The sequence below is a fragment of the Cervus canadensis genome, chromosome 1, assembly GCF_019320065.1.
Source record: "Cervus canadensis isolate Bull #8, Minnesota chromosome 1, ASM1932006v1, whole genome shotgun sequence".
NCBI lineage: Eukaryota > Metazoa > Chordata > Mammalia > Artiodactyla > Cervidae > Cervus > Cervus canadensis.
The window spans coordinates 107,769,767-107,789,707 of NC_057386.1; the positions used below are offsets into that span (position 1 = coordinate 107,769,767).

The window sequence follows — 19,941 nt, forward strand, 5'->3', positions numbered from 1 at the left end:
TTACCTGGAGGAAACGCAGAGGCCCCTCCGCAAGACGGGCTCAGATGCAGGAGACAGGCGCCCCCCGAGGCTCTCCCGCCCTCCCTCCCCAAGTGCTGGGCTTTCCTTAGCGCCAAGACGGCCACGGGAACCTTGGTTCACAGGAGAGGTCCTCAGCGGCAGAGACGCTCCAGCCAGGGTCAGCAGACAGGGACAGGTGTCCTGGTGACACCGACCAGGCGGGGGTGGGATCCACCCAGAAGCCACGCCCTCGGAGCTGAGAGCTAGACAGCAACGCGCCTCGTGGAAGGTGCTTTATTTCATTTATCAACAACACGGGGGCGGGAAGGCCCAGCTGCAAGACCCTGTTATCACAACCAGCCTCGGGCCCCTGGCTGGCGATGGGCCCAGCCTGCACCATTCCTGCCCACGGGAGGTGGGGATGTGCCCTGGCCCCCACAAGGGGGCCCGTCCCCAGGTCCCCTGGGAGAAGGCGCCCTCTCAGCCCAACGGGGACCGGGATGGCAGGTGGTGCACCAGTCCCTGGCCATGCCTGCCGAGGAGGGGGGCCTGGGAACCTTCAGGGGACCAAGCCCTTCCCAAAGGGTTGCTGCCACAGGTCTGCAAGCTCCCAAAACACTTGCCTACCTGCTGATGGGTGGGGTGGGGGACACCCGGGATCTCCTGCCCCCCCACCCCCAGGACCCTAGTCCTCGCTGGAGTTGTCGAACTCCTCCCAGTCAGACACACTCATCACCTCAGAGGCGAAGTCCGGGTCGGCCTGGCTGCGGTCAGGGGTCCCCCGGGGTGGCTCGAGCAGCAGGGACCGCGGCAGGGTGAGCACGCAGGCGGCCAGGCCCGAGATGGAGTTGTCCAGCTGCGGCCCCTCCTCCCAGCTGTCCTTCCCCGCGTCATAGATGTGCACGTAGCCCGTGCGGCTGCCTTGGTTGTGTGAGCGGCCGCCCAGCACGTAGATCCTGCTGTCCAGCACAGCAATGCCTGGCTCCCCGTGCCCGGCCGGGAGTGGGCAGACGGAGGACCACTGCCCGGATCTGCAGCTGTAGCAGGCCACCTGCAAGTAAGGCGCGGGCTCTTAGGGAACTGGGGGACCCCCAGAGGAAGAGCTCGGACCAGCTGCCACTCTGTGCCCCCTCCCCGGCCCCTCAGTCGGCCAGTGGCCCCAGGCCCACGGGTGTCTCCCCTTTGGGCTGGGGGTGCTGGCTCACTCCCCTCCACCACTGAAGCTGAAACTCAAAAGCCAAGCGCACACAGCACTGGGGAAGACGCAGATAAAATGAGATGGGCTTGCTGAGTCGTGATGACCATCACCATGCTCTCAGGAAGGCCCAGGCAGTCCAGTGGTGAGGACTCGCGCTTTCCCTGCTAGGGCCCCAGGTTCAGTCCCTGGTCAGGAACTAAGAGCCCACAAGACACGTGGTGCAGCCAAAAAAGAGGGAAAAAAACCATCTTGTCTTCAAAGTTACCCTAAATAGTGAATGTGGGAACTGGGGGAAATGTTCAACCTACTAGTAATGCAAGAATTGCAAAACAGAACCTCAGATACAAGTCGTCAGCTGTTAACGAGCGGCCACTGGGGAAGAAAGGCACTGGCTGAGGCTGGGGAAGCCGGGCTGGGCACCGTCTGACCAGTCAGGGCGGTGACAGGCGCAACTCTGCAGAGCCACGTGGACACTGGCTCTGCTCCTCCAGCTAGGAGGAGGCCTGGCCGCCAGGGGCCCAAGCCGGCCTCTGCAGGTGGGTGAGCGCAGGAACGTGGACACGGGCTACCCTGGATCTTCGGGGCACCCCCTGATCGCACAGCCCTTGGAAGCAGCAGGGGACGTGTGAAGGCCTGAGATGGGAGGGGAGCTGCCAGCTTGGAAGAGGAAGGGGCCTGAGTGGCCGGCCTGGAGGCTTCCAGAAGCCAAGGAAGGCTTCAGCCCACAGCGGAGAGGAGCAGGACCTGGCCCTACTGCAGGGGCTGAGCTCTGCTGACGCCCTGGGTGACGGACGCCGACCCTCCCTGGGCTCTGCCGAGGGAACACCCCTGGACTGTCGTCAAGCGAGAGTCACAGACTGTCACCACATGCTCGTGTGGCTTTCTGTTGCCGCGTTTGTGGTGGTCTGTCCTAGTTGCAACAGGAAATGAAATGCTGGAGCCTAGTGGTTCTCAGCGCTGGAGGGTTCCACCCGGGAACATCCAGGTAGGTGGGGCTGAGGGCCAGGAAATCTGCATTCCTGGAGTTCTCTCCTGATGTGGGTGCTGCTGGCCCGGGAGCTGCAGTTAGGGGACCACGGCTCTCACCTCAGCAGACAACCCGATACCCAAAGAGCTCCACGGAGCAAACGTTGCTTCAAATACTACTTGAAACTGCCACAACCTGACCAACCGCAACGTCACCAGTCTGATGGAACTCTGCACAGCTACTGGGTGGGGCTGGGTGGCCCTCAAATGAGACAACACGCCCACAGCGCCAGAAGCCAGGACAGGTGGGTGGACGCTCTCCGACCTGAAGCAGGTGGAGCCCTCACACAGGCAGGAGGGCTAACACTCAGGGCCGGGGGCCAAGTTTCAGGAATTCTTGTCCCCCTTCTCCATTTTCCCAGAGTTCTGCAATGTGGTTATACTAACTTTATAATTAAAGCTTTTAATAATAGTGAAGACAGGTGACGCTCTTTGTGATACCCTAGTGGTGGACACGTGCCATTTGTCTCAACCCCGTGTGTACCCCCAGGAGTGACCCCAGGCCAGCCGAGTTATCAGCTGTAAGGACGCCACGCTGTGGCGCAGAGTGCAGGGAGGCGGTGGGCGCGGGGGCCACGGGAAACCTCGCTGCACTCTGTTCGGCTTGGCGGTGAAGCTGAAGCCGCTCTAGGAAATGCAGTCTAGCAAACGAGAAGGTGTCCCGTGTCTCCCCCGCACCCCGCCTACTGCCGTGGCCGGCTCCTCACTGACACCCGAGGGAGGCGGCCCCGCTGACCTGGTGCACGTCCCTCCGGTAGCCCGCGTCGTTGTTGCTGCCCCCGATCACGTACAGCTTGTCCAGGAGGGTGGCCATGCCGTGCCAGGCCCGCCGCACCGGGCCGTCGGCCAGCGTGTGCCAGGTGTCGCTGCTCGGCTCGTAGCAGTGGGTCTCCTTCAGGTAGTCCTCCCCGCGGCGGCCGCAAGTGATGTACATCTTCCCGTCCAGCGCGGCGCCTGCGTGGGCGTACACCTGCGGCCAGGAGAAACCGGCGTGTGAGCGTGCGCCAGGAGACCAGGGGCCGCGCCGCGAGGACCCGGACTCCTCCTCCTCGCCGTCTGCCCGGTTCCTCCCTGGACGCCCCGTCCAGTCCCCCACCGTCCCCACGGAAGATGATTCCAGGGCCCAGAGACGATGCTACGCTTTCCCGAGGGGAGAGGCAACCCCTTTTTCCGCCCACCACCCCCCCTCCCCCCAGGCAGACATCTGCGCGGGACCCCGAAGAAACCATCACAGCCCCCTCTTTACAGAGGCCTCTGTCCCCCGGCCTCCCAACCCCCACGCCCGCCAACTCTCCAGGCCTGTTATCAGCTCCTTTTCTGCTCCAATATGATCCTGCGATTTTAAATACGGTCAATCACACTGGTTAAATTTCGAGTATGGAACCAGTCTTTGTAATCGACTCTATTTGGTCCTGAATTTCTTTTGGAGGGAGAGGGGAATTAGCTAATATTTAGTTATTAATATTCATATGTATGTATGGCACGCTTGCTCTTCTTTTGGGGGGAGAGGCTGCTGTCTTGTATGGTTTTGTTATCAATTTAATAATTTCCTAAGGTGAACTGAGAATTATTCTCCCTCTTCCATTTTCTGGAAAAAAAGAATCGGTATTTTCTTAAAAGTCCGGTAAAATTCTCCAGTTAAACTATCTGGGCCTGGACGTCATTTTCTTAACAGGTACATGCAAATGATCTGCTTAGTTTTGTGGGTGTTCCAGCACTTTGAGGAACTGGTGTGTTTCACCTCCTTCTGACAGGGTTTTAGTAATGCACCCCCCCTCCCCTGACCGTTCTTGATACTTTAACTCAATTGTTTTTGTTTTCTTCCCCAGGCTTCCTAGAGGTTTGTCAATTTCATTGATCTTGTGAAGACCTGGTTGTTTCATTGATTTTTCTCTGCTGTTTTTCCTTCAACTTTATTGATTTCTGCTCTGGTGTTTATTCTTTTCTTCTGCTTGCTTTGGATTCACTCTGCTCTTACTTTTCTAGATTCTTGAGGGATGAGTTTAGATTACTCATTTGAGATTTTTTTTTTCTTCCCTAAGAATGCTTTCAGTGCTACAAATTTCCCTCTCAGCACAGCTTCAGCTGGCATGCCACAAAACTTGACACGTTGTCTTTTCATCTTCACTCGGATCAAGGTCCCCAGATCCCTTGCTGGGTTGTCATGTTATCTCAACCTTTTGGGTTTTCCGAGTTTCACACACACATCCTGAGTTCCAGGTAGTACTGAGCAGGAGGAAGTGGGAAGGACCCTGAGACAGGTGGCAGTGTGGGCCCGCCCTGCCATGGGCCCTGCAGAAATCCTGAAGGCCCCTCTAGGGGCTGTACGCCCATGTCTGCAGACCCACAGGGCCCCTGGCCTAGCACTGCCCCCGAGCTGATCAGAGCTACCCCCGGCCCGCACGGCCCTGCACTCACACGTCTCCATCTCCTGTCTGGCCTCCCAAAGCCTGGCTGCCAACTGGCTGTGCCGGGCGGCTCAGGTCTGTCATGTCCCCACCCCGCAGCCCACGCCTGAACCACCCACGGGCCGGGCCCACTCCCTCAACCCCAGTCTCCACACGCACTCCTCTTGCTTCGCCTCCTCCTCCCAGCCTGGAAGCTTCTTTCTGCTTCTCCCAACGGCTGTCATCTTTCCTGGACGTGGTCTCACTGACACCTCCCCACGCCCACAACAGTCCAGCGAGGCCGGCCCGGGAGCCCCTCCTCGAGCACCGCTGGGCTCGGCCCCGAGTCCCCTTCCGGATCGTGCAGTGACCGAGAGCGCGCTCTCAGTCACCGCCACCACTGGATCCCCAGGGCTTGGTATCCAGAAGGTGCTCAATCAAGGGCTGCTGAACAAACAGACCAAAGTGAGGAGCCAGGCTGCCGGGCAGAAGCGCCGGCTGAAGGCCGAGGCTGCCCCTCCGTGGCCAGGCTGAGAAGCGCAGCCTCCGGTCCAGACAAAGCCCCTGGAGCCCCTCCCCCTCTCCCCTCCGTCCGCCTGCCCGCGCTCGAGGACCGGTCTCTCCCCAGCACAATATGCCTCCTCCTCAACGAGCAGGGAATGCTCTCCAGAAGGGCTTCCTCTCAAAAGTGGCCGGGGGGGGGGGGGGGGGGCCGCGCCGGCTTCCCTGGCCTGGGAGGGGCCCTGGTGGGAAGTCCTGGCCTTCCGTGGGGCCACACAGGCTGTGGAGAGGAGCTGGGGGCTGGGGAAGGGGGAGGGGTAAAGGTTGGGGGGAGGAGAGGGGAAGGACAGGGTCAGGGAGGGGAGAGAAGGGGAAGCGAGGGGAGGGGAGCGGGAAGGGTCAGGGAGGCAGAGTGCCCATCTAGCCAAGGCCTCCGACGGGACACAGCCATCCTTCCTCTGCTCTGCGCGGTGCCCAGAGGTGCTCACAGATGCTGTGACCCGGAGTGCAGCACAGACCAGCAAGAGCCCTTCTTGCCCTGAGGTCTTGTGTCTGGATTGGGGGCCAGAGTCTCAGGACCCCCAAGTCCATAAGCTCAGAGAGCCACCCCCTTAAAGCACCTCTGCAAGATGAACAGGTTAACATCCTCAAGCTGGAACAAAACAAGGTACTGTGCAGGACACACGATTTACAGAAACACAAACAGGAAAAACAGCACTTCTGAAATGTTTCTGGCTTTGTGAAGGGCCTGCCCTCTCCGGGTCTGAGGCTGTGGGGTCCTGCCTCTCCAGTCCCTCCCGTGCCCCTCTGGACATGGCCCGGGTCACCTCAGCGGAGCCAAGGGACAGGCAAGGGGAAGGCTTCCATCCACCCTGTACTGCAGGGTTACAGCAGCTGCCGGGGGCCAAGGTGAAGAGGCCCAGAAGGGTCGGGACTCGGGAAAGGGTCTCTGCCGACGCGCTGGCTCAGCCTCAGGGGGCCCCCACCCAAACTCAGGGCACAGCTCGTGGAGGCAAGAGGGCTCTGGTCCTGGTCCTGGGTCCCTGGCCCGGCCTCCGCTTCCTCTGTGAACCTGGGAGGGGTTCCTCTGGGGGCTTCTTTACCTCCCTCTTGAGCGGGGCCACGTAAGCCCAGGAGTTGGTGGCAGGGTCGTAGCGCTCCACGGCGGTCAGATCGTTGTGGTAGTCGCGGCCCGCCACCGCGTAGATGTAGCCGCCCACGACGCACACGCACAGGTCTGCGTGCTCCTGCTGCAGCGGCTGGATCTGGAACCAGCGGTTGTGCCTCGGGTCGTACCTCGTGGGACAGGAGACAGCGTGTTAGCAGGCCACCCCCCCCCCCCCAGCCTGGAGGGCGGGGCCAGGAGCTTCCTGGTGGGAGGAGGCACCAGGCCCTCCAGGTGTGACTCCCGGCGGCCTCCAGAACTTCGGCTGTCCACCCCAAGCCGCCCGAAGGCTCCGACAGCACCTCCATCTCACCGTCTCACTCCAAGGTCCCCGCGGCTCTCTGCTCACTCAGGGAGGCCCCCAATTATGGTCTCTCGACTGGACACCTGGGCACAACGGCCTCCAGGCCTCCAGTTAGACACCCCTTATTTAGTCTTTGCCCCAGACACAAGTGAAATGCACTCGACAGCCGCTTCTTATAGCCGCGGCTCCTCCCTGCCAGCCAGGCAGACCATATAGAGCCAGGTGTGAGAGAATCTGGGCATCAGCTTTGTTCACTCGGCTCCGCTCCTGATGGGATGACGCTGCCTGCCGAGGGAAGCTACCACGAGGGACCCCAGGGTCGACACGTGTGACGAGGCCCTCAAAGCACTGTGGCCCACCTCTGTGCTCCTGCGCCCCAGGGCACCTGGCTCGGCGCAGATCACGCTTGGTCCGCTCAGAAAAGATGAGGCCAAGTGAGGCTGTCAGTGGTGGAGCCAGTCACTCACTGATGGACATCACGGCCCTTGGTGCTGGCACCCAGGGCCCCCTTCCACTGCAAGTCAGGAGAGAGGCCAGAGGGAGCCCAGCAGCTGGTCAGTCTGTTCCTGGGAGGAGGGCGGGGCCGGGGAGGAGGAGGGCGGGGTTACAGGGAGGGGCGGGGCCTGGAGGAGGAGGGCGGGGCCGCGGAGGGCCCCTGGTGGCTGCCATGGGGAGCTGGCTCTGCCAGGTGGAGGCCCAGCCGGGACGGGTGGCCAGGGGCGAGGGCATGAAGGCATGGTTTCCTCCCTTTTGAACTGAGCACCCACTTCCCATCTGACCACAAAGCGTGCCATGCTCTGGGTCTCCCCCGTGTCAGGTCCGTCCTCGGGGTGTGGCCGGCCAGACCCGCCCCTGAGCAAGGTCGGCACCAGCTCACAGCTGCGCGAGGCAGCCCGCAACCTGCGTCTGCCGTGCCGACTGTCTGCTCGTGGAGGCGGAAGCTTCCCAGAGGCCCCAGATGTGGAAACCAGCCTGGAAGCCTCCAGGAGCGGAGGCCGGGGGGCCTGCCCCACTTCCCCTGATCTGGCCCAAAGCAACAGGCCCGGAAGATTGCAGCCTCACAGGCAGAAAGCATGGCCTGCTCCAGGACCTCAAACCCGGCACACGGCTGACAGCGGAGCTGGGGGTGCAGGGATTTGGCCCGAGGTGCGGCGGGGCCTGTAGGCCTGCCCTACCCCAGGGCTGAGGACTGTGTGCTGGGGGAGCGGGGTGACAGGCAGCCACCTTCCAAGGAGGTTGTGCTGCTAGGAGAGCGGAGCTAAGTGCATAGGAGAGGGAAGCTGGGCCAGGCTGCAAGGGCAGAGGGTACCAGGGTGGCCGTGCTCCCAGGTCCGGACCCCCCTTCCTGCCACGGCGCTCCCTGCAGCCCCGTGCCTGCCAGATGGCGGGGGTGCCTCAGGGGGCGTGGGTTTCCCGGGAGAGGAGACAGGAGTGGGAGGCGCCCACACCGCGGGCAGCCCCACCCGGGGCCCTACCTCCAGCAGCGGGACTCGGCTCGGAAGCCCTGCACGTTGTTGTCCCCTCCAATCAGGTACACGAAGTTGTTGAGCACCGCGATGCCCTGGTTGGACATGCGGGGCGCCAGGGACGCGGTGAAGTGCTTCCACTCCCCCAGCAGCGGGTTCAGGTACTTGGCCTGGTCGCTGAGGACGGTGGACGGCGTGGAATGGATGCCCCCGAAGCCCACGACGCACTGGAAGTCCGAGCGCAGCTCGGTCTGTGGGCCCTGCAGGCTGGGCTGCAGGCTCTCATTCCGGTGGTACATGAGGGCTTCGGCCACGGTGTCCCTCAGCGGGCTGGGCTCCAGCTTGTCGTGAAGCTGCTGCAGGACCTCGGCCTCCATGAGGGGGAAGCGCACGGTCTCCAGGAGCTTGGGCGGCTCGTGCAGCGGGAGCCGGTTGGCCTGCACCTGCTCTGGCGGGTAGTGGTAGAGCAAGGCGCCCTCGTACACCTCCGTCTCGCAGGATACCTCCAGGCGGTTGCTGCTCAGAAGGGCGTAGACCTTCTCCAGGGGCAGCTGGCGGTACTTGTCAGTCCGTGAGAAGGCCACGAAGTTCTTGAGGATGTAGGCGTCCAGCTGCTCAGTCAGGCGGCTCAGATCGAAGAGCTCGGCCAGCCGGTAGACGTCGAGGATGTTGTCCTCATCCACCCAGGGCGTGAGGAAGTCACAGCAGAAGTGGATGATCTCTGGGATCTGTGGACAGAGCAGGCTGTCAAGCCCAGGCCAGGTGTCCGGGCGTGGGACCCCATCCCTGGGGCACCTCGGAGGGCCAGCACATGGGGGACAAGCCACTGACAGTCACTGGCGACACCAACAAACGGGACCCAGCAGGCCGCGCACTTGGCAGCGTCACACCCAGTAAGACTCGCTTTAGAATCAACGTTGCAGAGAAGCCCAGCGCGTTACACCTAAAACAGAGCCGGGCGGCGGGGGAAGGGAGGGCTCCCTCCTCTTAGGTCGGAGCCTCACCTGAAGCTGGCAGGCGGCGACCAGTGTCTCCTGGACGTTGCTCAGGCTGAGCTCCAGCTCAGAGGTGTAGATGAAGTGCAGGATCTGGCACATGGCATTGTAGGACACGCCATGGATCAGGACCTCCTCCTGCTCCATCTCCTTCAGCCCCCCAGCGAACATGCCCCTGCGCAGGGAAGACAGGGCACAGCTGGTGACGCCCACAGGGCCGCCGGAGGGGGCCGAGGCTGGCTCGTACCCCGAGCCATCCCACAGAGGCGCCCACAGCTCCTGACCAAGCTTGGGACCGTTCTGGAAACCTCCATCTCACATGCCCCAGGAACCGCACGTGTCCCCGGGGGCACTGGGCCAGCGGGCTTTCTGCTGCGTCTGCCCGTGTGATTCCTGGGGCTCAGCGGGAGAGGACAAACATGAAACGGTAAACGTCCTCTGCTCGGCATCCCTGCCCCTGCAGCTACTCAACACCAGGAACCGGTCACGAGGCCGACTCCACAGTGAAGCGAAGCGGCAAAACCCCCGGAGCATGGAGCTAAAGCCGGAGGACAGACAGAAGACAGGGCACTGCTGGGGGTGAAATCGCGGTCGGGGACTGAAACGGGGCGTCTGACGGAGGAGCGGCCAGCCCGAGGGGCACGGGGGGACGGCAGGTGGAGAGGGGCCCCTCCCTAAGGAGGCCGTGGAGGCGGAGGGTGCCCAGGCCCAGGATGAACTTGCAGGCCAGCCACCGGCAGGGAGGGAGTCTGGGCCACGTGCTGCGAGGCAGGGTCAGGTATGGTCGGACACCAGGCAAAGGAGGTGCCGTCAGGGAACTGATCCCAGGTCTGACCAAGGACTTCCGACTCCAGGCCCCGTGGGGCAGGGTGGAGAGGCTGGAGCGGGGACAGGAGGCCCCGGCAGGCCTGGGGATCTGGCGGGGAGACCACCCTGGGGCTGAGCGAGGGGAGCCAGGACCCAGGGCTGAGATGGGTCAGCGGGAGCCCGCCTTGGCCCCTACAGAGCAGGCACCTCTCAACGTCCCAGCAGCGGGGTCAGTCAGGGGCTGGAGAGAGGAGGCAGCGGTCAGGGAAGCCTTGTGGCTGAAACGGGACAGCAGCACGCTGACAGAGTGGTCGTGTTCCATTTCGACACACGCACGCACACTCACAAAACTGAGAAGGTATGAAATGGTCAAAGGCTCCGTCCGCCCTCGGCTCCGGCCCCCAGCCGCTCTCCCAGGGTGGCACCATCCCAAGGCAGGGCCCACGCCTTGACCCGCACCCAGCTTCACCTTCACAGGGCACCTTGGAAATGGCCTGTATCATCAGTACCCACAGGGCTGCCCCCGGGCAAAGGTCACAATGGACCGCAGTCCCCCTGGGTTCCTTCTCATCTCCCCTCATTTCACCCTATGGATGGCTCTGCCCCAGGAGCTGGTGGGAATGCCACGATCAATTCCAGGAAAGCCACTGCTGGGTCAAAGGGTTCCACACCCTGGCGCCTGGACGCCTCTGCCACAACCTGTCACGAAGCTCCACCCGGGGGGCGGGGGGCCTGCCCCGGACACCCCTAGAAGCAAAGGGAGAGGACGCTGGCTCCAGCCGCCAGGGGGCAAGGAAGAAATGTGGCAGCGGACCGTAGGACAGAGGCTTGGGTCGTGGGTTTAGCAGCTGTTTTCACTTTCTCTTCCAAAAAGTGTAGGTGCTTTGCCACTTCCTTTTAGACTCTTGTCTCATCAACTTAAAGAAGCTGGAACCTCTGTGCATCGCTGGTGGGAATGTAAATTAGTGCAGCTGCTGCGGAAGACAGTTTGGGGGTTCCTCAAGACATGACAAATAGAATTACAGAATGTTCCAGCAATTCCGCGTCTGAGTACACACTCCATGGAACTGACAGCAGGGCCTCCAAGAGACACCTGCGCCCCATGCTTACAGCAGCTTTCCTCACAAGAGCCAAGAGACGGGAACAACCAGCGTCCACCGAGATGCAGCAGACGGGAGAACGTTATTCAGCCTTGAAAAGGAAGGAGGGCCTGACATCCGCTACAGCCTGGGTGAGCCTTGAGGACACGCTGTTCGGCCAAGAAGCCAGTCCTCAAAGGGCAAATATTGCCTGACTCCATTCATGTGAGGTCCCGAGAGCAGTCACGGACACAGAAGCACAAGGTGGCTGCCCGGGCTGGGAGGAGGGGCCATGGGAAGTGGTTCATGGGTACAGGATGAGTGTTACAACGTGAAACAGTTTCGGGGACTGAGCCACAAAGTGGATGTAATTAACGCTACTGAGCTGCACACTGAGAACGGTTACAGTGGTCAACCTTATAGGTTTTTTAGAAATCACAATTAAAAAAAGAGAGATGTTCACCAAGTGTCCAGCAGGTGAGGAATGACCAAGTAAGTGGAGGGTACAGACAGCACGCTTGAGAGCCCCATGGATGTCAGGGAGATCCAACCAGTCCACCCTAAAGGAGATCAGTCCTGAATGTTCACTGGAAGGACTGATGCTGAAGCTCCAATACTTTGGCTACCTGACGTGAAGAAGTGACTCATTGGAAAAGACCCTGATGCTGGGAAAGACTGAAGGTGGGAGGAGAAGGGGGAGACAGTGAAGGTTGGTTCGATGGCATCACTGACTCAATGGACATGAGTTTCAGCAAGCTCTGGGAGTTGCTGACGGACAGGGAGGCCTGGCATGCTGCAGTCCATGGGGTCAAGAACAGTCGGGACATGACTGAGCGACTGAACAGAAATGACAACGGGCAGCCCGGACCACAAAGAGAACACAGGCCACGCCCACCACTGGGAGGTCACAACCAGACAGCACCAGGTGCCACTGGCTGCCTCGGCCCTGAGCAGGCGGGCACATCTCTTGTCGCAGCTCCTTCCAGCCCCGATACCTCCTCCACACCCTTGAGACCAGGTGTGTCTCAGAATCCAGAACGTTTCAGCCGGAGAAAACACTTATCTGCCACATGTATGATGTCACGACCCTCCATGGGGTTCTAAAATCAACACCTCGAATCCAAACACCTCAGTATTTCCCAACCAAAAGTATGATAAAAATAAAGAAGTCTCATCTCAGTTCAGGACAGGTTGCATGGTTTAATGAATTTGTGCCAAACTTTAGATTTAAAAAAACAACAAACTGGTAACACAGAAGAATCCAACTCTCCCCTTCCCCTCAGAGATCAGCTCTCTAGACAGACTAGACAGGTCTCCACCAACAAAACAGCTCTGGGGGACGTCCAGAGGGCAGGGGCAAAGTTTAGCAACATGCTGGAACCCAACAAAGCAAAACAGAGCAGCTCCGAGTATCAGAGGTTTGGGGTTGAGAAGTATGAAATGGGCTTTGCAAGAGACACCCTGTGTAGGGTGAAGACCGTGTGAGCGCGGCAGGAGGGCAGGGGTACAGCTGTGCTCGCCGTTTTCCTATTTGGACAGAGGCAGGCATGGGCACTAGACACAACTATGCGCCCCTCACCACCTGTCTGGAGATGACCACACGCCGGCTCACCTCAGGCTGGTAAGCAGCTTGCATCAGAAGAGACGTTCGCTAACAGGGAACCAGCTGTCCTTCTGTGATCCAGGCCCAGGGACAGGGGTCTGTTGGCCCATGAGCCCTGGTCTCACGGAGGGTTTCACCCTCTGATTCAGAAAGAACTCAGCTTCCCCCGTGTTGGCTGACGCCACAGAGCAGAACCAGGGAGGCTATGAGCCCCAGCTGCGCAATGTCGCCGAGAGCCTGGCAGATACCCCACAGGACGTCTCCTTCGGGGCCCAGTTATGGGCCCACAGCCTCCAAAGGCCTTCCCTTCACCCTTGCTCACGTCAGAGACCTTCCCCAGTCTCACTGTGTCATTTCAACCGGAGTCAATAAGCGAAATGAATAATAAAGTAAAAAACCCGCTGAAGCTTGGGAATTATCATTTCACATGTGTTTATCAGAGATAAGTCTGGGTTCTCCCTGGTCCCAGGGGGAGAAGGTGTCAGCCTGCACAGTGACCAGGCCGGAGAAGAGAACACCTCCCAGGAGAAGCCCACCCAGGGACGGCTGCCCAAGGGCCGAGAACGGCTCCTGTAGGACGTGGGAGACACAGGAGGCCTCCCGCAGGCAGGAGCGGCAGTGCCCACCACCGTCCTGCAGAAGAGGGCCGTGACTGGGACGGACGGCCGACGTGGGGAGAGGAGCTCCATGTGGAGGGCGTTCGAGGGTGCGCTCAGCAGGCCCTGAGCCGGGGGGACCCCAGTGCCAGACCTTCTGGGCTCCGAGGCCTCCCCGAGGGGGCTCCTGGCAACCCTGCCCCGCCTGCTGCCCGGGGTCGCAAAGCTTGTGAAGAGTGGACGCCGATGAACTGAGGGGACACTGCTGTCCCTGGACACGCCTGCCCCAAGGTGCCAGTCACCGCTGGGTCGCCCTCTCCATAACCTCCTTCCGGAGAACAGGTAGCACTTAAACCATGAAGAAACATTTTGCTCATTAGCTCCTAGAATCAAAAGATGAGAACTACAGCCGAGCCTTGAAGAGAAAAGGACCCAACGGAACGGAGCCAGAGCAAAGGGTCTCAGGCCTGGAGCCCTGTTCACCGCAGCGGCAGGGGGGCTGCCCCTTGACCGGGTCAAGTCAGGGCGGTGGAACCTGCTCTGCCCAACGTGCCGAGTGCTGGGCAAGCCTCACGTGGGAGACTGAGAAACTCGGGGGGTCACGGCACCCACAGGGAGGGTCGGGGGCCGAGGCCCGTGAGATGAGCAGGCGTGAGCGGGAGGTGGCTGGCCCAAGCATGTGAACACAACTGTGTGAACGATGTGTGTGCGGTGTTGACTGCCCACCTCGGTCCTCACGGAAGTCTCCAGAGGAGCCGGGGCCCAAGTGGGCTTCCTAATGGTGTTACAAGAACACTGCCTGGGGCTGAGATGAAGGCATAAAGCCTCGTAAGGTCTTGAGGAAAGGTGGTGGTTACAAAGGCAGTGAGAGCAAATGTTGCCCAGTGGGAACAACGGGTGTCCAGCTCTTTGTAATACTCTTCTTCTCAACGTTTTCATGGGTCTGAAAGTTGTTTGAAAATGAAATGATGGGAAGCCAGAGTAAAGTACGAAGAAAATCTGTACCATACCGAGATACTGTAACTTACTGCTGGAAAATTCATTCTGGAAAATACAGTATCGTAAGCAAAGCCAAGGATACCACCTTTAAAACAAAACAAGAACAGAGAATGCACGCCTACTGACCGGAAGTAGTCGCAGGAAGCAGCCAGCAGGATGCGGTGGGCCTCGAGCTGCTTCCCCTCCACCACCAGGACCACATCGAAGAGGATGCCGCTGTCCCGCAGGGCCAGCAGCCCCCGAAGCAGCGCCTGGGAGTGCTGGGCGCTTCGGTAGGTGTTGCTGACGCAGTGCGGGTGGGAGGGCTGTGTGGGCAACTTGCAGAGCTGGGCGAACTCCTGCTCCTCCGCCATCCTGACCACCGCTCCTGACCTCAGCTCCGCGGCTGTCAGCTGGCAAGACACAGGGGCGAGCGGTGAGCCCAAGGGGCCGAGCAGGGCTGGGTGCTGTGCTCTGGGGCCTACCTCACGCTCACCCATGCTCTCCCCAGAGTTTCAACCCTCTAGTCCCCTCTTCCCTCCCACCAGGGTCCAGACTTGGGGCCTCCTTCCTCCCGACCTGTGTTCCTTCACAACTAAGACCCTCCTTCCCATTTCATCTCCTTTAGTGTCGCTGTGAGACAGAAGGTTCTAGAGATGGACTGACCCATAGGAACCCAGCCTCTCGGTGGACCCCCTGTGTGGTGAACCTCAGCGTGAGGCCCCTCAGCCAAGGAAAGGGGACTAAGGACACCCAGCCCCTCAGGCACTCTAAACTCCCTAGGGGACAAACACAAGGACCGGCGCAGACCAGTTCTCAAGGGCCTGTCCTCTCTCCTATTGCGAAAGAACACCGGGTTCCCCAACACAAGAATGCAGGCAAAAGAAAAAATACAAAAAAGACAAAACACCAGGAGCCTCCCAGGAGATCCCATGATGAGAACTCCATGCTTCCACTGCAAGGAGGGTGGGAGAGACCCCTGGTTGGGAAACTAAGATCCTGCATGCTGAGCCAACCAAAAGTGACTAGGGACAGCTTGCTGCTCCGCTCAAGGGGCAGCCAGTCCGTCCTGCACCGAGATGTGGGGTCGAGTTGTGTACCCTCCAGGCCACAGGACCGCCAGCCAGCGGGCCACGTGCCACACATGAACATCTGCATTCCCCACCTCACGCTCCTCCACGATCCCCTCCCCTAATGTGCTGCTTCTTCAACCCCCCTACCGGACCTTTGAAAGAATAAATGAGAGCGCGATTCTACTATAAACAAAAAGGTATATGATGAAACTTAAATTTCCTTCCCACTTACTTTACCAACCAGATGACTCTCAGAGGAAAGTATTCTACTTCCCCCTCACCCTTCCAAGCAGCATCGATGCATTTGCAGGCAAAAATGTAAAACTAAATTCCCCCCCTTTTAGTAGATATTACACCTTAACCTCTTATCCCTCCCATAGTCCATTATATGGGTAATCCTATTTTATTTAACCAATCCTTTCTAGAAAGATGTTTGGGTTTCCTCCAATTGTTTGCTGTTGCTAACAGTTTTGCACTAAAAATCAGAGATTTGCAGTGTATGTGGCAGCTAAATGAGGAACATTTACTGGATACAGAGCTGCTGGGTTATCTTAATTTGACTGTGTAGTGGACCTTTCAATAGATACTGCCAAATTGCCTTCCACAGAGGGTGTACCTATTTATTCTCCCACCAGCAAAGTGAGAGAATCAGAGTCCAACCAGTGTGTACGACACCAATAGCATTTCTTTTTAATCTTTGCTGACTTAATACATGAAAAAAACAGCATTTCACAGTGTAACTTTGTTTTGGTAACTGACGAAATTTCAAAAAATAAGAAAGAGGAATGCTGCACACCCTTCAGGACTGCCTTCCCAAGCCTGTTTTTCTGAAATAAAGTTTTTTACCTTGGGAGCTCACTTTCTGGCAGCTTCAGGAAACCCTTCCTTAGATTCAGTGTACCCTCAACCCATAACGATCCCAGTCATCACAAGCAAAGCCCCGTGTGCACTGCTGTTCGGTTCAGAGCTATTGAGGCAGGAGGAAGGCGGCTTCACGCCCCAAGCAGGTACAAGCTGAAGGACGCTAACATGCATTTCCATAAACTCATGGATGACAGGGTCGGAACATCTCTGAAGAAATGTCCGACGACACCCTTTACTGAGGAGGCGCCCCAGTCCTCTGCAGGGCCCCAGGGAGCGTCTGAACGAGGCAAGGTCTGCAACAAAGGGGAAGGGGGTCCCAGTCCCCGGGGCGGGGGGGGGCGGGGGGCGGCGGGGCGGACGGGTGAAGCGCTCTGGGGCGTCGCGGCCGCGGGGCAGGGAGACGCCCGGGAAGAAGGCGCTGGGCCCGCGGCGGGCAGAGGCGGCCGGCCCTCCGGGCCGAGGCGTCGCGCTGACAGCATGGCCTCCAGGGCCGTCCGGGTCCGTCCGCGCTGCGCGTGCGGGCTGGGGTCCAAGGTCGCGTCGGGGGGGACGGCGTCCGACCGGCCGCCTGTTGCAGGCCGTCAGCGCAGCGCTAGGCGGCGGTCCCGAAAGACGCGCGGGGGGCGACAGGCCCGCCCGGGGTCAGCTCGTCGGCGCCCCCGGGGCCCGCCGTGCCCGGGGGGTCCCGCCCGCCGCCCCCGCCACGTCAGGCCGCGGCTCGCCTCAGGCCGCCGCCCCCACTCCGCCTCAGTCTGCTCCGGGCCGGCTCCCCCGCCTGCCCGCGACAGCTCCCGCGCGTCAGCTCCGGGCCCGGGGTCCGAACCCGGCCCCGCGCACCGAAACGCCCGCCGGCCCGCGACCGTCGCTCACCTGGCGCCGCCGCAAGCTGAGGCCGCACTCGCGGGGGCGGGGCGGGACGCGTGGGGCGGGGCCTCGGGGCATCACGTGGGCACGCCGCGCCGGCGCCGTGAGGACGCGGGGCGGGAGGCGGGGAGCGGGGGCGGGGCCGGGGCTGACGAGGGGCGGGGCCACAGGCGCGTCTTGGGGCCCGGACGGAGGCGGAGGTACCCTGGGGGCCGAGTGTCCGCGCGGTTCTCGGTTCCCTACCTCCTCGCCCGGCGCGGCAGACCCAGCAAAGAATGAGAACGTGAAGGAATGCGTTCTGGCAAGGGGTGGCGCCCTGTAAATCCGTTTCCTGCTTCCTCCCTTCTGTCCCGCCCTCGCGGTCCCCTGAGTCGCCCGCCGCCTGCTGGATGCTGGCGGGGACATAATTACTGCCAGTGTGAACAGGTGTTTTCCTGTTTACCGGGAGTCTAGAGTCAATCTAGGAAGTCAAGAAATACCTGGCGTAACAGGCAAATTTGGCCTTGGAGTACAGAATGAAGCAGGGCAAAGGCTAGTACATTTTTGCCAAAAGAACGCCCTGGTCATAGCAAACACCCTCTTCCAACAACACAAGAGAAGACTCTACACATGGACATCACCAGATGGTCAACAGCGAAATCAGATTGATTATATTCTTTGCAGCCAAAGATGGAGAAGCTCTATACAGTCAGCAAAAACAAGACCGGGAGCCGACTGTGGCCCAGAACATGAACTCCTTATTGACAAATTCAGACTGAAATTGAAGAAAGTAGGGAAACCATTAGATCATTCAGGTATGACCTAAATCAAATCCCTTATGATTATACAGTGGAAGTTAGAAATAGATTCAAGGGAATAGATCTGACAGACAGAGTGCCTGAAAAACTATGACTAGAGGTTCATGACATTGTACAGGAGGCAGGGATCAAGACCATACCCAAGAAAAAGAAATGCAAAAAGGCAAAATGGTTGTCTGAAGAGGCCTTACAAATAGCTATGAAAAGAAGAGAAGTGAAAAGCAAAGGAGAAAAGAAAATACATACCCATTTGAATGCAGAGTTTCAAAGACTAGCAGGAAGAGATAAGAAAGCCTTCCTCAGTGATCAATGCAAAGAAATAGAGGAAAGCAATAGAATGGGAAAGACTAGAGAGCTCTTCAAGAAAATTAGAGATAGCAAGGGAACATTTCATGCAAAGATAGGCTCAATAAAGGACAGAAATGGTATGGACCTAACAGAAGCAGAAGATATTAAGAAGAGTAATACACAGGCAAGAATACACAGAAAAACTATACAAAAAAGATCTTCATGACCCAGATAATCACGATAGTGTGATCATTCACTTAGAGCCAGACATCCTGGAATTCGAAGTCAAGTGGGCCTTAGGAAGCATCATTATGAATAAAGCTAGTGGAGGGGATGGAATTCCAGCTGAACTATTTCAAATCCTAAAAGATGATGCTGCGAAAGTGCTGCACTCAATATGTCAGCAAATTGGGAAAACTCAGCAGTGGCCACAGGACTGGAAAAGGTCAGTTTTCATTCCAATCCCAAAGGAAGGCAATGCCAAAGAATGCTCAAACTACCGCACAATTGCACTCACCTCACACACTAGCAAATTAATGCTCAAAATTCTTCAAGTCACACTTCAATAGTACATGAACCGTGAACTTCCAGATGGTCAAACTAGATTTAGAGAAGGCAAAGAAACCAGAGATCAAATTGCCAACATCCATTGGATCATCAAAAAAGTAAGAGAGTTCTGGGAAAACATCTGCTTTATTGACTATGCCAAAGCCTTCTAACTGTGTGGATCACAACAAACTGTGGAAAATTCTTAAAGAGATGATAATATAAGACTAAGTGACCTGCCTCTTGAGAAATCTGTATGCAGGTCAAGAAGCAACAGTTAGAACTGGACACGGAACAACAGACTGGTTCCAAATCAGGAAAAGAGTACGTCAAGGCTGTATATTGTCACCCTGCTTATTTAACTTATATGCAGAATACATCATGAGAAACTCTGGGCTGGATGAAGCACAAGCTGGAATCAAGATTGCCGGGAGAAATACCAATAACCTCAGATATGCAGATGACACCACTTTTATGGCAGAAAGTGAAGAGGACCTTAAGAACCTCTTGATGAAAGTGAAAGAGGAGAGTGAAAAAGTTGGCTTAAAGCTCAACGTTCAGAAAACGAATCTCGTCCCATCACTTCATGGCAAATAGATAGGGAAACAGTGGCTGACTTTATTTTCAGTTCAGTTCAGTTGCTCAGTCGTGTCCGACTCTTTGCGACCCCATGAACCTCAGCACTTCAGGCCTCCTTGTCCATCACCAACTCCCGGAGTCCGCCCAAACCCATGGGACCTCTAAAATCACTGTAGATGGTGACTGCAGCCATAAAATTGAAAGATGCTTGCTCCTTGTAAAAAACTTATGACCAACCTAGACAGCATATTAAAAAGCAGAGACGTTACTTTGCCAACAAAGTTCCGTCTAGTCAAAGCTATGGTTTTTCCAGTGGTCATGTATGAATGTGAGAGTTGGACTATAAAGAAAGCTGATGGCCAAAGAATTGATGCTTTTGAACTGTGGTGTTGGAGAAGACTCTTGAGAGTCCCTTGGACTGCAAGGAGATCAAACCAGTCAACCCTAAAGGAAATCAGTCCTGAATATTCATTGGAAGGACTGATGCTGAAGCTGAAGTTCCAATACTTTGGTCACTTGATGCAAAGAAGTGACTCACTGGAAAAGACCCTGATGCTGGGAAAGATTGAAGGTGGGAAGAGGAGGGGGATGACAGAGGATGAGATGGTTGGATGGCATCACCGACTCAATGGGCATGAATTTGAGCAAGCTCCGGGATTTGGTGATGGACAGGGAGGCCCAGTGTCCTGCAGCCCATGAGGTTGCAGAGAGTTGGACACGACTGAGCGACTGAAGTGAACTGAGACTAAATCTACTTGCCAGCCTGCAGCCAGGTCCGTGCACTCCAACCAGAGGCTCCTGTGTTCATTTTTCTCGCATCCTGCG

The 19,941-nt window shown here is 58.2% G+C and overlaps 1 protein-coding gene across 3 annotated transcripts; it reads right to left on the bottom strand.

Moving 5' to 3' along the window:
* Positions 1–278: 278 nt before the first annotated feature.
* Positions 279–17,168, bottom strand: KLHL22 (kelch like family member 22). Of its 3 annotated transcripts, none has more exons than XM_043489774.1 (7): positions 17,150–17,168; positions 14,253–14,518; positions 9,052–9,217; positions 8,057–8,775; positions 6,216–6,408; positions 2,961–3,194; positions 279–1,051 (listed from the first exon to the last, which is right to left on the bottom strand). In XM_043489774.1, the coding sequence occupies exons 2-7, from the start codon at positions 14,477–14,479 to the stop codon at positions 686–688; spliced, it is 1,905 nt and encodes a 634-aa protein (XP_043345709.1). In that variant the 5' UTR covers positions 14,480–14,518; positions 17,150–17,168; the 3' UTR covers positions 279–685. The 3 variants fall into 3 exon arrangements, with proteins under 3 accessions (XP_043345709.1, XP_043345703.1, XP_043345717.1); XM_043489768.1 differs by lacking the exon at positions 17,150–17,168 and adding an exon at positions 16,913–17,037; XM_043489782.1 differs by lacking the exon at positions 17,150–17,168 and adding an exon at positions 16,025–16,170.
* Positions 17,169–19,941: the final 2,773 nt, after the last annotated feature.